The sequence below is a fragment of the Typopeltis vanoorti genome, chromosome 12 (genome assembly GCF_054136105.1).
Source record: "Typopeltis vanoorti isolate ZY-2024b chromosome 12, IOZ_Tvanoo_1.0, whole genome shotgun sequence".
NCBI classification, from domain to species: domain Eukaryota; kingdom Metazoa; phylum Arthropoda; class Arachnida; order Uropygi; family Thelyphonidae; genus Typopeltis; species Typopeltis vanoorti.
Window position 1 is genome coordinate 34479801 of NC_143560.1, and position 15363 is coordinate 34495163.

Genomic DNA, 15363 nt, shown 5'->3' on the forward strand with positions numbered 1-15363 from the left:
GCTAAACAAGGTTTAATATAATCAAACGTTGCAAATCTTGTGTGCATTCTATCTTTGGTCCTCTTTTGTAGCTTCTATATTTAAGTGAAGCACTTTCCTATTAATGAAGCGGGAGGGAGGGACTCGAATGTAGACTGCGTTAGAAATTATATGGGCTGGGTCCGTAAGAAAACGTTGAAAAAGAACTAGTTATACTTGTTTGCAGTCTACAATCTGAAATTCGCTGTCCACCGAGTCGTTCTATGTGCATTCGAGCCTATGTAACTAAGTCGATAACGACAATGCCTTTTGATTGAGAAGACTTCGGTGTCATCTAGCATTCATAGAACCTTTTAACGATCTCAGATGGTGAATAGGCTAATCTCACACTGAAGTAGAAAAGTTTCCTTTCCGACACTTTCATCCCGCATAACAGGAAAAGCGACCAGAGCCATACACATCTAACAGGCATAATACTCGGGCCTTATAGCCGTAATTGCTTCCATGCTATTTGTTCAATACTTCAAAAAAAGAAACCTTCGTGCAATGGCGGGTATGCTTAATTTTGCAGATCGATTTACAAACTTATATTTTAAATTGTTACACCTAGTTTAACTTTTTTCCGTTGTAAAAAAATATAGGAACCAAATTTATCCAGTATTTAAAAATTGCTTGAATAAAGTATTACTTCGCATTCTGACCACCTGCCCCGCGCTGGCTGTTAACAATGTTAAAAACTTATCTGTACTATCGCTTCGCATTTGCATCATTAAAGTGTCTTAAACATCTCTTCCTCTTGAATAAAAATCGAAAATTTGAGACCTATTACTTCCATTAGCCAACATTCTGTCGTTCTGGGCAACTCCACAGCAGGAAGTGACTTTTTTTTAAAAAAAAAGTAATTATTTGGCTCGTCGCACTGCTTTTGACGTAACATTTTCCCCATAGACAAGAAGTTGATATTTTAAATTCTCATCCGTTTTGATGCGAAGAAAATTCTTATGGGAGATACCAGGCTTTACCTTCCGTAATAATTGCTCATGTCGAATGTGTAAAATTGGACAAGAATTTAATTCGCTATTTCCTAAGACTTGTAATGGGTTTTAGTCTTGGGCTCAGTTGGTAACAATGTTTTAGGTTCGAATGTCGTCTACAACGCGAAGTAAATCTTTAAGGACTAGGCTGATACTTCTGTATAGAGTCAAGCTGAGTTTAATATACGCTTTAATGCCACTTTCTAAACAAGCTACATCAATCTCGATCTTTGCCTTCCTCCAGATCCTTTCCTGGTACCAAACTCTTTTGCTAACCTTTCACTCTCCTATTCTAGTACGTTGACTAGGATCACCTTACTTAATTTTCTGCTCACATGTACTTAAATGCTAATATCAAATAGCTTTACTGTCTTCACTTGTGATTTCGCTATTGCCATCTGTGATCGCGCAAGTCTCTTCGAAAAACTGCTTCAGTTCTAACCAGTTTTTCTGATTCATACGTCTAAAATTGATCTGAATACTTGTATGCTGTTAGTTCGGTGTTTTTTAGCTAAGTTATTTATTCGTCTCTTCCCACCACATCAGCTTATTCGGTTATCTATTTCTATATTTAATTTGACATCTTCACTAAAATTGTGCCTAAAAATCTGAAATGTCTTATAGGTTGAGAATGCAGTTAAGTCATGTTTCTACTCCTATTGATATTCTTACTACATTTGTAAAATAAGTTATTTTATTTCGTTAGTTCTAAAGACTTGAAGTGGATTTATTTAGCAGTATAACATCTGCATCGAGTAAAAGTTGAGTTTAGCTTGTGTTTTACTTTTACATTAATCTTTCTGAATAAATCTTCGACTTACAACTTGAGCGTGGTCTATATTTTGTTTCCGTAATGTCATGTAAGTGCAGCATTTTGCAGTCCATATGCTATTTTCTTACAGTATCTGTAAGAAAAGACTAGAATCTATTTTTTTAAACAGCCCTGTTTTCTCATCCACAACTTTTGTTTAGTATATATCTCAAGTATGCTTTCATAAACAATGAACTAAGCAAATAGACCACTCAGTAAAAAAAAAATTCCGAGGAGTATCTTGAGTGTTCCAGGTAAGGTTTCTTTTATAGATGGACTGTATGAGCTCTAATGTACCCATTCTAACCAGGTCTTCTGAATTATACGGTGCAGCTACTGTAAAATGTGAGCATTTCTGGTTATATTTCCTCTAGCTTTCTTTCCCATATTAGGTTTCTGGTGAGTTTTTCTGTCTTTAAATATTTGTGCTTTCGATAGCATTTCTCTTGAATATTTTCTGTTCTGCCACTTTATATCAGTCAATTTTTCAAGCTAATTTGTTTCAGACATTCAGAATCTTTTTGCCTTTATCATCTGATTCCCTTTTACAGTACTCTTTTCTCCAGTCTTGAGGTTTTTCAGTCCCCTCATTTGTAAAATTTTTTTTCTTGTTCACTGTTAAAGGCATCTTATACGTATCTCATTGTCTTGGTCTTCTTTTCGCTCGAGTTGGATCAGTTGAAATTGCAGCCCAATTGCCAGTGTTATGATGCTAACGTATTATGCGTGAATTAAATAAGTCATAAATTTTCTGAACAGTAAGTTTATTTAACAGAATTAAAAGCTTCAGTTTACGGAAAGAAAAAATAAAAACTTGCTACATGCATATAAGATCACCTTCTTCAGTTGAAAAGCTCGCATGAAGGTTCCTTGCAGTGTAGAGATTAGAACTAAAGTCTCTTTACCGCCAATGATAGCGACTGCACCACCGAAGCGTTTCGGCAATACCAGTTATATCGACCTACTGTGTATTAAATTCTCTGTCAGCTTCATCCCTTTTCTATTGATGTGTGTCCACCTAATCTTCAGTTATGTTTGATTTTCAGGTTATTCCGGAGCAAATTTTCCCTGGTTCTCTAACGAAAACAAACAGCAGAGGTCATGTTTAACCGAGGAGACTTCAGACGTCACGTTACTTATGTTGTATCATCACACTCGAGTTTAAGCCAGTATACGATTTCACAGAATAATTTCAAAATTTCCAGTTCATCCGGGCTGATATTAAACGAACGAACACTTGAGATGCACGGCAGGAAGCTAAAGATTGGACGGTCAGAATCATCAGTTGGTTCTCCATATTCCGTACGTGGAGCGCTTCCAATTATATGCGCGTATTTCTGATCTTTAAGGAACTCCATGGAATAGTGTTTAAATTTCGAAATCAAATCATTTTACAGAGAATGATTAGGCATGAATTTCCTGCTGAAGTAGCCGACCTACAGTGTCATCTTGTGTGATGTACTTCAGTCCAAAATTTTTATTCTAGCTTAACATCCCTTGTTGCGAAACTGATAATCGTGCATCCACATGAGCGTTTCCAATAATTGGCTTATTCATTTACTTTCCGCGAGGTATTCAAGCATATGAAACGAGAAGGACTTAATACTTGCGTTTTTCAAAAATCGCAATTCAAATAAACAAATAGAAAATCCTATTTCCCCGCCCCCACACCCATTTTTTCATGCTTCTTGATAATACTTTAAAGTTAAGCTGTGGAAATATTATCCAAGCACTTTATTCAGAATTTGCAATTCTTCGCGAGAGAAGATATGGGAGACTGGTCTGTTGCGTTTTAGTTGAAATCGCTTAGCACCCTTATTGGAATTGCAAATTGTATACAGGATGCGTTTCAAGTGGAATGAAAATTATCAAATGCCGCAAGAACCGTTTGAGGAGGTGGTGGTAGTTAACGGATACCTGGATAGGAAGACTGAAAAGCGTAGTTCGTTCTTGCGAACGACAAACAATAGTTTGAACTGTCTTAATGCCAACTGTTCAACATGGTAACAGTTGAAAATGTGATAGCGATTACCTAATATTTTGAATAATGTAAGATTTGGATTAGTCTTTGCATTTATAACAAATGCTGCAGCATCATCCAGATTGGACTTTAGAATTGGATGAGGAGTCGATTATGACATTAAAGGCAAAAGAAACTCACCTTTATGGAGAAACACGAATTTAACAGAATGGAGAATGAAATTTTAAGCTAGAATTCTGACTCTTGTGAATGTGCAAAAAATTGTGCATTGATTATTTTAACTAGATATGGTGTTTATGATAGTTACTGTTATTAGGCATCGCAAGTCTGGAAACGAACTTTGTTTATAGTTCAGATCAATGGGAAATCGATTTGGGAGTATTTTGCCAACAGTGCCTTTTCTTCCATTCTAAATAAAAACATGGAAATTTGTACTATTAAATAATTGACTTGCATTAAGAAAAAGTTCTTGTGTTTATTTGTAGTACTGAGCCTTTGACAACTAAGAAGTGAACTACAAACTTTCATGAGCGGAAGCATACTCGCCCAGATCTTAGACACTTAAACTGCAGGAAGTTAAAGAAACCACTTTTTTAAAAAAGCGAATAGTCATCCCTTCTCCGATTAAGGAGTTTCCGTGACAAATTTACACTTGACGTCAGTGCATTACAAACTCCCCGGGCTGGGTACTCCGCTAATAACAGACTGATGAAACAAATAGGTCGTTTTGTGCCGCCTTCCTCGTTTTCGCTTGTACGTGTTTGGCATTATAAACAGTCTCAACAAAACGATTTGTTGTGCCGAGGGAGATTTCGAATTTAATATCACCGTAGACCTCCCAGGATACGTCTGTTATGAATGCCGCGTACCTGTTTGTTGGACCATAGAGAAACAATTAGGGACATTATGCCAATTTAGCTGTCCATTTAGATCTGCTCAAAAGCAATCTTTTTTCTTTCCCCTGTTTACGCTAATGGTTTCGGACAAAGGAGTGGTATGAATATAGAAAATGCCATTTGGTCGGGTTAGATAGGGTTTCCTAAGTTAATCCCCATCAGTTCCTGAACACTTTCAGCTTTTCCTTTATAGTTCAACACACGTGTAATGCACTAAAGGTATAAGTCGTGGGCTGCCTCACATTATTTCACTGCCTAAAAGCGCTTCGTGATTGGAAACCTGTAGAACTCCAGTTAAAACTTTCCTGAACTGACTTTTCTTGCTGTCAGTGTATAACTGTGTACTGTGAATACATATTTATACACCTGATTTATGAAATCTAAACCTATTTGGATTATATGTCCCAATAGAGGATTGAATTATTGTTCTTCACAAGCTTCCCCCTCCTGCTAAACAGAACTCTAACACTCAACTTACGGACAATATCCTTATAGCTTCTGGTGCCATGGTGTAATAGAAACAATTCTCTCCCTTCCAGAAACGCACCCTTAATCAGATGGTAGATTATTTTTTTATATCTCCCTGACGCGCCACCCGCAGGTCTGAATTCTTGAAAGATCGTAGCTGAACATTTTGCCACGTGATTTGTTGCCTTAGCCGACAATGAATAGTAAAAAGTGTCACCAGGGCTTTCCGTTTTGCCTGATATCGTGACATCCCTTTTTATCTAGCAAACTGAAGCAGCATAAAACTACTCGATTTCTAGAGTAGGATTGCTTTATGCTAGTCATTCTTTATCTGGGCAAAAATAAAAGTAGATGAACTAAATGTGCCGAGGACAGTCCGAAATATCAATCTCAATACAACCTAGATATTAAGATAGGTATCGGCTCATGTTATGAGAATGTGTAAGTGAACCAGCAGCAACTCGGACATTCTCAGTTCTGGTAAGGTCATAAAGGAGTGGAAAGAGTGAAATTTCCGTTAGGATAAAACACGGACCGATCAGTAAGTGGTCGTGGTTAAGGCCTTGGAAAAATTGGTTAAATACAGAATTTATGGATAACAATTCTCTTCAGTGGGAGGAAACATAACTTTGAAGAGTAGAACCTTCCTTAATTTACTTTTGTAATAGTGACAGTTGAGTTGAATGAAGGAAATGGCTGCGCCATGATGGTGCAGAATAACAAAATATTGACATTACAGAAGCATTTGACAAGGAACTGCACGAAAATCTTATGTAAATTTGAACAAATGGGATTTGATGTGAAGCTGCTGACAGATTGGCAGAGTGAAATCCTTGAAAGCAAGTCACCCGTGCTGCACGTCTCTCATTACTGGACCTATTCAAGTACTAAACATGGAACTTATGGTTGCCATTGAAATTTACGTCACGTCCGCGTTTGTCTTCAAACGGAAGTTGTTTTTTTATTATTATTTATCGAGTCATAGCAAATTTCATTACATATAAATCACTGTACCTGGAGTTTTATTTCTGACAGTTTCTTTTCAGTTTTTAAATTCAGACATAACTGTAATTTAATAGATGTCGAAAATGGCTACTTTCATAAACGCATATGTTGATTTATAAGCTCCTCATTGTTAAGTAACTCCTCCCTCGTCCCAAAGTAATTAAATGAAATGTATTTTTCTATGCTTTGAACATTGTCATTTCATTACCCAAGTTAACCTTCCGCTCCTAATTATGGTTAATATTTTAGTAAGAATAGTCTTTATAATTAGTCGGCTTCCAAAGCTTGACTTTTGAAGCTGGTAGGTGGTGGTGGGAGAAGCAACTTTACTAACCTGTTACTTTCATGTTCTCTTGTGAAATTTCAGTGTCTTGAACAATTTTTATATTAACATTTTGAAGTAAGTGTTTTTATTAACACCTATTTGCATAATTGAAGCTGAACATTCTTAGTTTTCTCTAGTGAAATTTTAGTGTTCCAGTATGTTTGATTGCTGCTTAATGCATGGAAAAGAAAAAATTTGGGCTTAATTTCAAGATATATCAACTTGAAAAAAAAAAACACCACCACACAGATGTATAAGCTACTTTTACTGTAAATCGTCTTCCTTTAGACAAACGAGGAAAACATGTTTCACTTTTTTCACAGAATTAGTATTTTTCTATCTTGTATAAAGTGGATATGAAACATCCGGAGCAGGCCTGAGTAATTTTCCGAACCTGGTACGGTTGCAAGCTACCGAAAATAGGAAAACTTTTTATAAAACAGCCCAACAGCGATTTAGTTCTCAGAAGACGCTCATTAGAATTAGTTTGAATTAAATTGTTTAAACATTCTTTCTTGAGTACTAAATCAATCTTTTTTTTTTATTTGTCTACTTGTAGTGATGTAATTACACTATTGATCTTACTCTCTTCAAAAAAGATACTCAGATCTTCGTGAACTGAGTTGTCGAATTTTTGTTGCCGAAATCCATTATGTTGGTTACATAAAAATATTAGTCTTTAGCACTTAAACCTGATTAGTAATATTTTTCTTTTTGTATAATAAATATTTCGTAAGGAGATGCATTTAACATTCCATAAACATTATCACTCCTACCTGGAGTAGACTGATGGTGGGAAGCCACACTGCCATACCTTCTCTTAATCTCATTCACGATAGATGTATCACCACTTCAATAGGTAAGATTCCCCTCGCTGTTATGTGAGAAAAATCCTAGCTCTCATCCCTTACTTAATTGAATACAAGCAACTTCACAGTTGCTACCTACTCTCTAAACCTTCCATATAACGAAAAGTTATCAACGCCGGTATCCCATAACACCCTTTCTGAAGTTTATAAATGATTATCGTATCATCCCTCCTGATTACTAGTTTCTGCAGTCCACGTACTGTCAAGCCTCTGTTTTCATTCCATATTGTTTCATCCCCTTTGAACCCAAGATACCAAATCTGCTCATAGCATAGTAGCCCGGGTGCCGTAATATCAGGACCTTCTAAAGATGGGAAATGATCTTAATGTTCATTTCAGCATCGCAATTATCCTTCAAGTGTATTGCGATCTTTATGTGACCTTTTAAAACTTCTTATTCACCATAATTTCGAAAGATCTGTCATCAGTTCTCCAATCATAATATAATGCCACCAATATATGCTGTTCAATTTCACTGAACATCCTCTTTTGAGATGTTTTATGTGAATCCAACTTACGAAAGGATTGTGAACGGTATAGGGCCGTCTACCATATTTAATTTAAGTGCTTGTGTTCTCGGGTTTTTGCTAGCGTATGAGGAACTCACTTTAGTAAAAAAAAAAAAAAAAAAAAATCGCATTTTTTTTTTTTTGTTTGGTATGATACTGAATGTTGTAAATGTGTACACCCTTTGTGAATAGGATTTGCATTTAAAAAAAAAAACTGAAGTGTTCCTTGTGGGGACACAAAGCATTTGTTAATTAAATGTGCAGATTCCAAATTTAATTATAGATCTTAATGGATATCGGGCAAGCACTATCCTCAAATATCCAAGTAGTACTCCACCTCTTCGGTCCTATGAATTCGTTGGTTAGCTATTACCCCTGCAACATACGTTCGACTCTCTTCCTACAAGAGAGTCGAATCATATTTTCTCTGTGTAAATGTCTTTTTCACATACAGGAGGAAAACATAAAGTAATATTACAAGACGTGCTTTAAGCAATTATTGGTCTATCGATTAGAAGACGGTGCACAGCGAATCTTAAAGAGTAATGAGGTGGTACACCCTTTTGTTGAACACAACAGTTGCATTTTCTCATTCATTGTCTTCGTTTCGGTGGGAAGGGAAAGTGTTCAAGCTGACATGTATTTTTTTTCTTCCGCAAAGAAAGTCATACTGTGTTCACCTGTGAGGGTCATGCGTAGGTGTTCCAAAACTTCATTCCGATCTCCAAATTTTACTGTCATAATTGTGCATATTAATTTACTTCGTCCATTGAACATTACCCATTTTAAGCATATTATCGTCATCAGTTTCGCTTAACATGAAATTCGGAAATCCGACTGGTGTTTAGATAATTTAATATTTGAATTAATTTTTATATGCTTCTAAACCTAAGCACCAGACCAGGGCAGTTTTCTGGCTTTGGTATTCCAAACAGCAACTTTTTTTTTAGGGGGGGAATCTAACTTTCGGATGTTTGTGGCCTTTTCTACCTAAGTCACTTCTTGTTCCCCTCAATTAAGTAATTAGTTGTCTTTTCACTTATAAACTGAAAATGGCATGATGTCAAAAATACCCATTTCTACCTCTCAATGCCATTGGACCGTTAACAACCTGGATAGGCACCTAGAATGCTACTGCGTAACTAACGCGATCTGCCATTAATGTTACATTAGAAAAGGTGAGGTAAAATTTCCGCTACAGATACCTTTTTTTAATAGTTCTGCAAATTCAAAATGTAATACTTCGAAATTTGAGACTTCTTTTTCTAGTTAATTTTATTAATTTTATATTATGCAACATTCAAATTATACTTCTTGTGAAAGACGTTCACTAAGAAATGTCTTTGTTTTAGAATTATAGAACGAAGGCTGAGATCCTTGTATTATGTCTATCAGTTTTTTTTCTGGCGAGATCTAAGAAACCCATGTCTGTTTGCGCCAGTTTTAGAAAATATGAATATTTAAGATTGCTCTTGATGATGACAATCTTGTGAATACACTAGAATATGCATCTCTCTCTCTCTCTCCATTTAGGACGAATAGTAAAATTTTCAATGTCCTTAAGTCTGGCTTACACAGGAAGATATTGCTGTGAGTGGCTTACTGTATGTTCATAGTGCTGCTTTGTGACTAAAACACATGCGACCTTTGAAAAGAGTAAATTTGGGATTCGCGAAATGTTAGACATCGATGTCCTGCGTTCTTGTGAAAAATTAGCACCACTGCAAAATGAAGAGGTTCGCAACATAATGTGTATGTAGGCAAACAGTCAATGGAGTCGTACTGATCAGCTTATAATCCAAGCATTATAAAGTTCAACCATTAAAAAATTTATGGCACAAGGGAAAGAGATTATTACACAGCCAATTTAGATTTCTGCATCTATTTACTGAGATTGTCTCCGGTCTTCTGTGTCTGTTACGAACGTTCTTCGCAGTGTTCCTCTTGTTGTGGATGGTAACGTCCAAATTTCCGAGAATACCTTCTCGGAAATTCCTCGCGTCCTTGACAAGTTTTGAACTGAAGCTAGGTCTTTTTAAAACAAGGATATATTGGTCTACTTGCACTATTGAAGCATTGGCAAGGGGAAAGAATTCATACAATCAATAGCAGACTTTCACGACCAATTTTCGTCTTAAATTCTGTAACCAACAATCTACTCAGCTCATTTTTCTCTGTTCGGTGATGTATACCTTTATAGTTGCTTGTTATTTTTGAATTGATTTCATCATACTGCTAAGGCCTTAATTCGGAATCGTTTCCTTTTGTGCACTATCGCTATTGAGCAATCACTGCTAGCTTCGTCCGCGCGGTTAGCCAAGTGGCTATGCACTTCGCAATCATACTCCTGGGTTCGATTCCCATCGCCGACGTGAGGAGCTTAAGGCTCTTCCTCAGCCCTAACCAAGTTAGCCGGTTTTGGGCGTGGACAGCAGGGTCCCCCCCCCCCCAGTTTATCTGAGGTTTTTCATCCCGCATGGCAAACTGGCCCCACACGGATCTACAGCCATAAATACTTAACCCCCCCCATGAGGAGGCTCAACTCGCCCCACTAGGGACGGGGGAGAAAAGGGAGGAAACTCCATATGAATAAACTGCTAGCTTCAATATGTATCAAAAGAAATGATCTTCTGATCCTTGTAATTAGTAACTGAACGAATGTAAAAAGTTCATGTCGCTTTCAGGTATACTTAATAACCTTTTTAACATAGTAATCTTAACTGAAATCTTAAAACGATATCGTAAATATCCATTCAGTTTTTAATAAGAGGGAAAAGATTGAGCATCAGATAATCGGCAAACGTGTTTGAATTAAATTTTGTTTTTGCAATTAATCAAATTCATATCGCACGAAAACGCAATATATTCTCGTTTGTTTATATTGATTTTCACGAAATGTAACCATTATCGTAGTTCTCAAATTTGTAAGAACGTCCTGAATCTGAAGCATACTGATTTAACATTTGTTCCGAGACAAATGTATTCAGGCTTTCATGTTAAGCTGTTGCGCGATGTGAATGCTAATTTGCGAAACAAATCGATTCAAAAAAAAAAAAAAAAGCTGAAAATATCCATTCCTGAAATCAATAGAGCGCGGCCGTAAAAATTTTCTCACGTTATGGCATTTAATTTTCTTTAACTTTTTAATACAAATATTCATAAATCGTCGAAATTATCTTTGAAATAAGACCTTGCATTCTACCATAAAATTTTACTTTGTGTACTCTTGTAGATGTGACAGTGAAATAAATTAAACCCTAAGGGTTTAATTTATTTCAGCGTCACTCCATTCTTCTTTTTTTACTAGCAAACGTTGAGTTCCTTGTACCGTTACACATGTCCTGAAGAAGCCAGACAAAACCATTGGTGAAACTTGTAGAGAATTGCATATATTTTTCAAAATCTCTGGTCAACTAATAAAGCCAATATAAGTCCAAGTTTACAGTGAATATCGATTTCTGTATTCAGACAAAGGAGGGATAAATACGTATGTGTAATAAGTTTTTCTTCTCGTTCTCCGTCTATGTGTAAAGGCAAAATCTTGCACCTTCAGAAGAAAGGGAAAAAAAATTGCTAGAAAATTTAATTGCACTTTCGCTTCTTATTGTCTTATAATATCTAATTAGCATAAATTTTCCATACGGCCGAAGGATGTTTAAAATTTTAGTTTTCACATCCCGAGTTTATTACCGCTCGTAGATATAATTTTGACTATTTTTCAAGCAATAAATCTTTAAAAAGAAAATAAACACTTTTTGATTAGTAATTAATAAGAACGAGAGTTATTACGACAAATTTTGCTTTTGCGCGTTCTCTTTTCAAAATAAGAATCTCGAGCTGGAGATGCTCGAGCATCTCCAGCGCAATCGGGAATTAAATTTAGAATGGAAGGATGCGAGTTGGTATCCTTCCGTCCTTTGCATACATATTGAAGTCTTATTCTTTAGCCTACTTAAAATATTCGAATATCTTTAAGATTGAATCTTAAAAAAATATTTATTTCCCCGATGTCTTTCAATTTAGCACTAAGTTGAGCTTTGACAAATAGCCATGTTTAGCTGAAGAATGCAAATATGCAGACAGCCTGCTACATTTGATCTTTAGTGCTAAGTTAGCTAGTGCCCTTTAAACTTCATCTTTAACTGAGTCGCTATAACTTGAGGCTTTTGGTATACTTTATTCGAGACGCTGGTGCTTACTCCTTTCACAGAAATAAAATCTTGAATCTAAATTGTTCTGTTCTTTACATTCTATTTAATGAAACACTACTTTTTTAAAAAAAAAAGTTCGAAACATCTTTTGAAACGTGGAATTGTTTTTTAATATTCAATCGAATATTTTATCGTTTTTGTTTAGTGTCAGATAATTTCTTCAAATTAGTATGCAACCTACTTTGCGACTTGCATGCATTTCTAATTTCCCTTCCTTTTCTTTTTGCAATCTTAAAGAGACTAGAATTAATATTCTAGTCGACTCGAGTACCAATTGAAGGCCAGGAGAAAATTAAGGGTTTTATTTTCCCATGACTCGACTTGACAAAAGGTGTATTAATTACGCCTAGAAGGCGACAGACGCATATGGCGGAAATGTACAAAATAGCCTTCGGATTTAATAAGGAAAAATTCTTCTGTGAAGTACTCGTGAAGAACTGCATTTGAGTTAGTAAATGGAACAACTTCTGAAGGACCAAGTGCTGCTCGGAAAGGTACTTTATTAGTTATGAGTAATTAGTATATCGTTTTAGTGACATGAGCAGTTTTGGGTGCTGCATATTTTGATTGGCGGGGGTGCGTGAAGTTAAAATGGGTGTCAAATTTAAAATTTCCAGGGTAGACAGACTTGTCCATACATGCATCAATAAATTTTGAAACCTCGTGTTTGAGTAATTTGTGGTGGGTAAAAACCCTAAAGCTGTTACTTAAACCATAAATAGCAAATACTTTGTATTTATTAAAGAATCTTAAGCAGTACATAGCTTTACACTGCAGCTTATATTTTAAGCTTCTGCCTATCTTGACTTTCGAATTGTATTTGTTTGCATGATCGCGAGAACTTAAGCATGGCAGATGTATACCTGACATTTATTGAATGAATGGATGGGGGGGGGAGTTCCAGTATATTTGCTACCTTAACAAATCCAAAGAGAAAGTTGAAGCCAAATTCACTTATGTAGCTTTATACGAAATACTTCCAATACCAAAAAATAAAATTTTTATTAAAAGGAAAGCAACCAGTACCCAATATTGGGTTATGAAATTGCTGGAAATCGTGCACATCACTTGATGCTCCACTGAATATTTTGTGTCCTTTTTGCCACTTGTTCAACTCAATAATAGGCAATGGAAATTAATACTCGGAACATTTCATTTCCATTCATTTTAATTATAAACACTTCGACTAAGTGGATTTCGACAGTGCCGTAACTAGCTTTTCATGGCCCTGGGCAAGATTTTATTTCCCCCCTTTTTTTTTTTTGGAAAATTAAAAAAAAAAAAAAAACATATGATAGAAATCGTTTAATTTTAAACTTTAACTAAAAATGTTACGAAATCCGCCCCCACGGCGGTAAAATTTGAAAATCGAAATATAATACTGATTATATTTTGATACCCAATTTCAGGCCCGCTGTGCAATCGTTGCACCTGCCTAGTTTGTGGCACTGGGTTTCGTAGCCGAACTACTCTTATTAGCAGACATTGCTTTGAACAGGAATAAACGTTCTGTATTACAAAGTTTTGCCGTAGCTTTTAACCATACGTCATCTGGATTAAGCTATCATTTGAAAGACAGTCCAATGATTGTTATAATCTAACTCAAGTATCAAACTGTATTAACAGGATTTCGTAACGCATTCAGTTTTTCTGTTAAATCTGTCTCACACCCTTGCTTTAATTCTAAATATTGTCCTGTTGTTTCTTTTCAGGATGCAGCAAACGTCTGCAAGAAGTTCATCGAGCGCGACCCTGACAACGTCAAGTTCACTGTTGTAGCTATCGTTGCAGTTCCCGACAATTGAATGATGCTGCTCTCATCACTAACAATTTAGTGCTTTGCATTGATTGGTAAGGCATCCTTCATTCTAAAGACGTTATTTATTAAAATAAATTAAGCAAATATAGGAAAGGAGCTATTGACAGCATGTACACCCGGAAGTCTGCCATCAATTACTATCAAATTGGATTCCACCTCAACTGTTCAGAAAGTTGCTCATATCGCCTACATGTAGATAGTTTTGATGAAATTCCATTTGCTTTAAACATCCCTGAGGCATTTAACTAGATGTGACACATAGGGTTGCCTCTTGAGCAACCATCATGTTTCCCTCCCAATATTGGGAAAACTTTAGCGTTCATTTAGCTTTCTGCATTCATTTCAAAAGCCTGCAGAATTTAAAGTCCTCTAAAGACGTAAATAATATTTCATCCATTTTAATGCTAATTTGTTAGACTTCATTCTTTCCAGAGCCTCTACTTCATCTCAAATTTTAACATTTTTCTATACCTGATCTTGATTTCAATACCACCTACAACCTCAGATTTCTTTTGAATTACTCTTCTCTGAAAAATATGTAGCTTTCCAGCATTTGAGCTATCCCTGAGTTTTTTAGATACTAATCCTCAACGTCTACATCCTCTACAAATTCCCGAATTTCTTCAAATATATGGACTGCTTCGACGTTTAGAGAACTGTTCTTAAAATCTTTAATTCTAATCCAGTTAATTTGAACCATGAAACTGTCCTTACCGACCTTTTGTACTTCCAGACAGTCCTCAGTTGTTTTTTACACTTGAGAGAATGGCAAAAACATTCTGTAGATCATACTGGATGAATTTCATTGTGGACTACCAGTACTTACTCGAAGATCTGAACATTCTCGAAAAAGTTCGGTATTTAACCTCGATGTCAGGGTTCCCAAATTTCTTATTCCAGTAACGATACTGCTGTGCGATAAGTTTAACTATTCTAGGTGAAATTCATATTTTAAAGGTTCCCCATACGGAATCCTAAATGGCTGACCATGGTCAGCATCCAGAACTGCCAGTAGATTTTTCACGGATTGCCTGGGATTTTAATTAGCGAAATAATTTGTACATATATTTTTAAGATCAATGTACCTATTTTAACATGAGTTGGAAGAATTTCAGGAAAAAGTCCCTTTCTCATGAATGCATTAATTTAGATATTTATACTTTTATCTATTTAGTATTAAAAGAACTTAGTGTTCAAAATCTAATATTGATTTTTTTTTTTTATACTGAAGTTTTGACAGTGTTGCTTCTCTTTTCTCTCCTACCTCTAGTAAGAGTGCAGCATGCTACTTTTAGATCCACGATTAATACAGAATATTGTTTTAGAATTTTGACTGCTACTTCTATGGAAGTGGTAAAAATCTAAATGTTCTGGATAATCAATCTATTTTCAACTTGTTGAAAACACACATACCCTACCCATTTTTAAGATCCCTTAAAATCTATGGAGATAGCGG

General features: G+C 35.8%; 1 protein-coding gene across 1 annotated transcript in view; it reads left to right on the forward strand.

Moving 5' to 3' along the window:
* Positions 1-15363, forward strand: part of LOC150100681 (ubiquitin carboxyl-terminal hydrolase isozyme L3-like) — a 119249-nt gene that overhangs the window by 77213 nt on the left and 26673 nt on the right. The window contains exon 9 of the mRNA XM_090401860.1: positions 13801-13939. Within this exon, the coding sequence (XP_090257986.1) occupies positions 13801-13893 (93 nt within the window). The 3' untranslated portion in view covers positions 13894-13939. The remainder of the gene's footprint in view (positions 1-13800; positions 13940-15363) is intronic.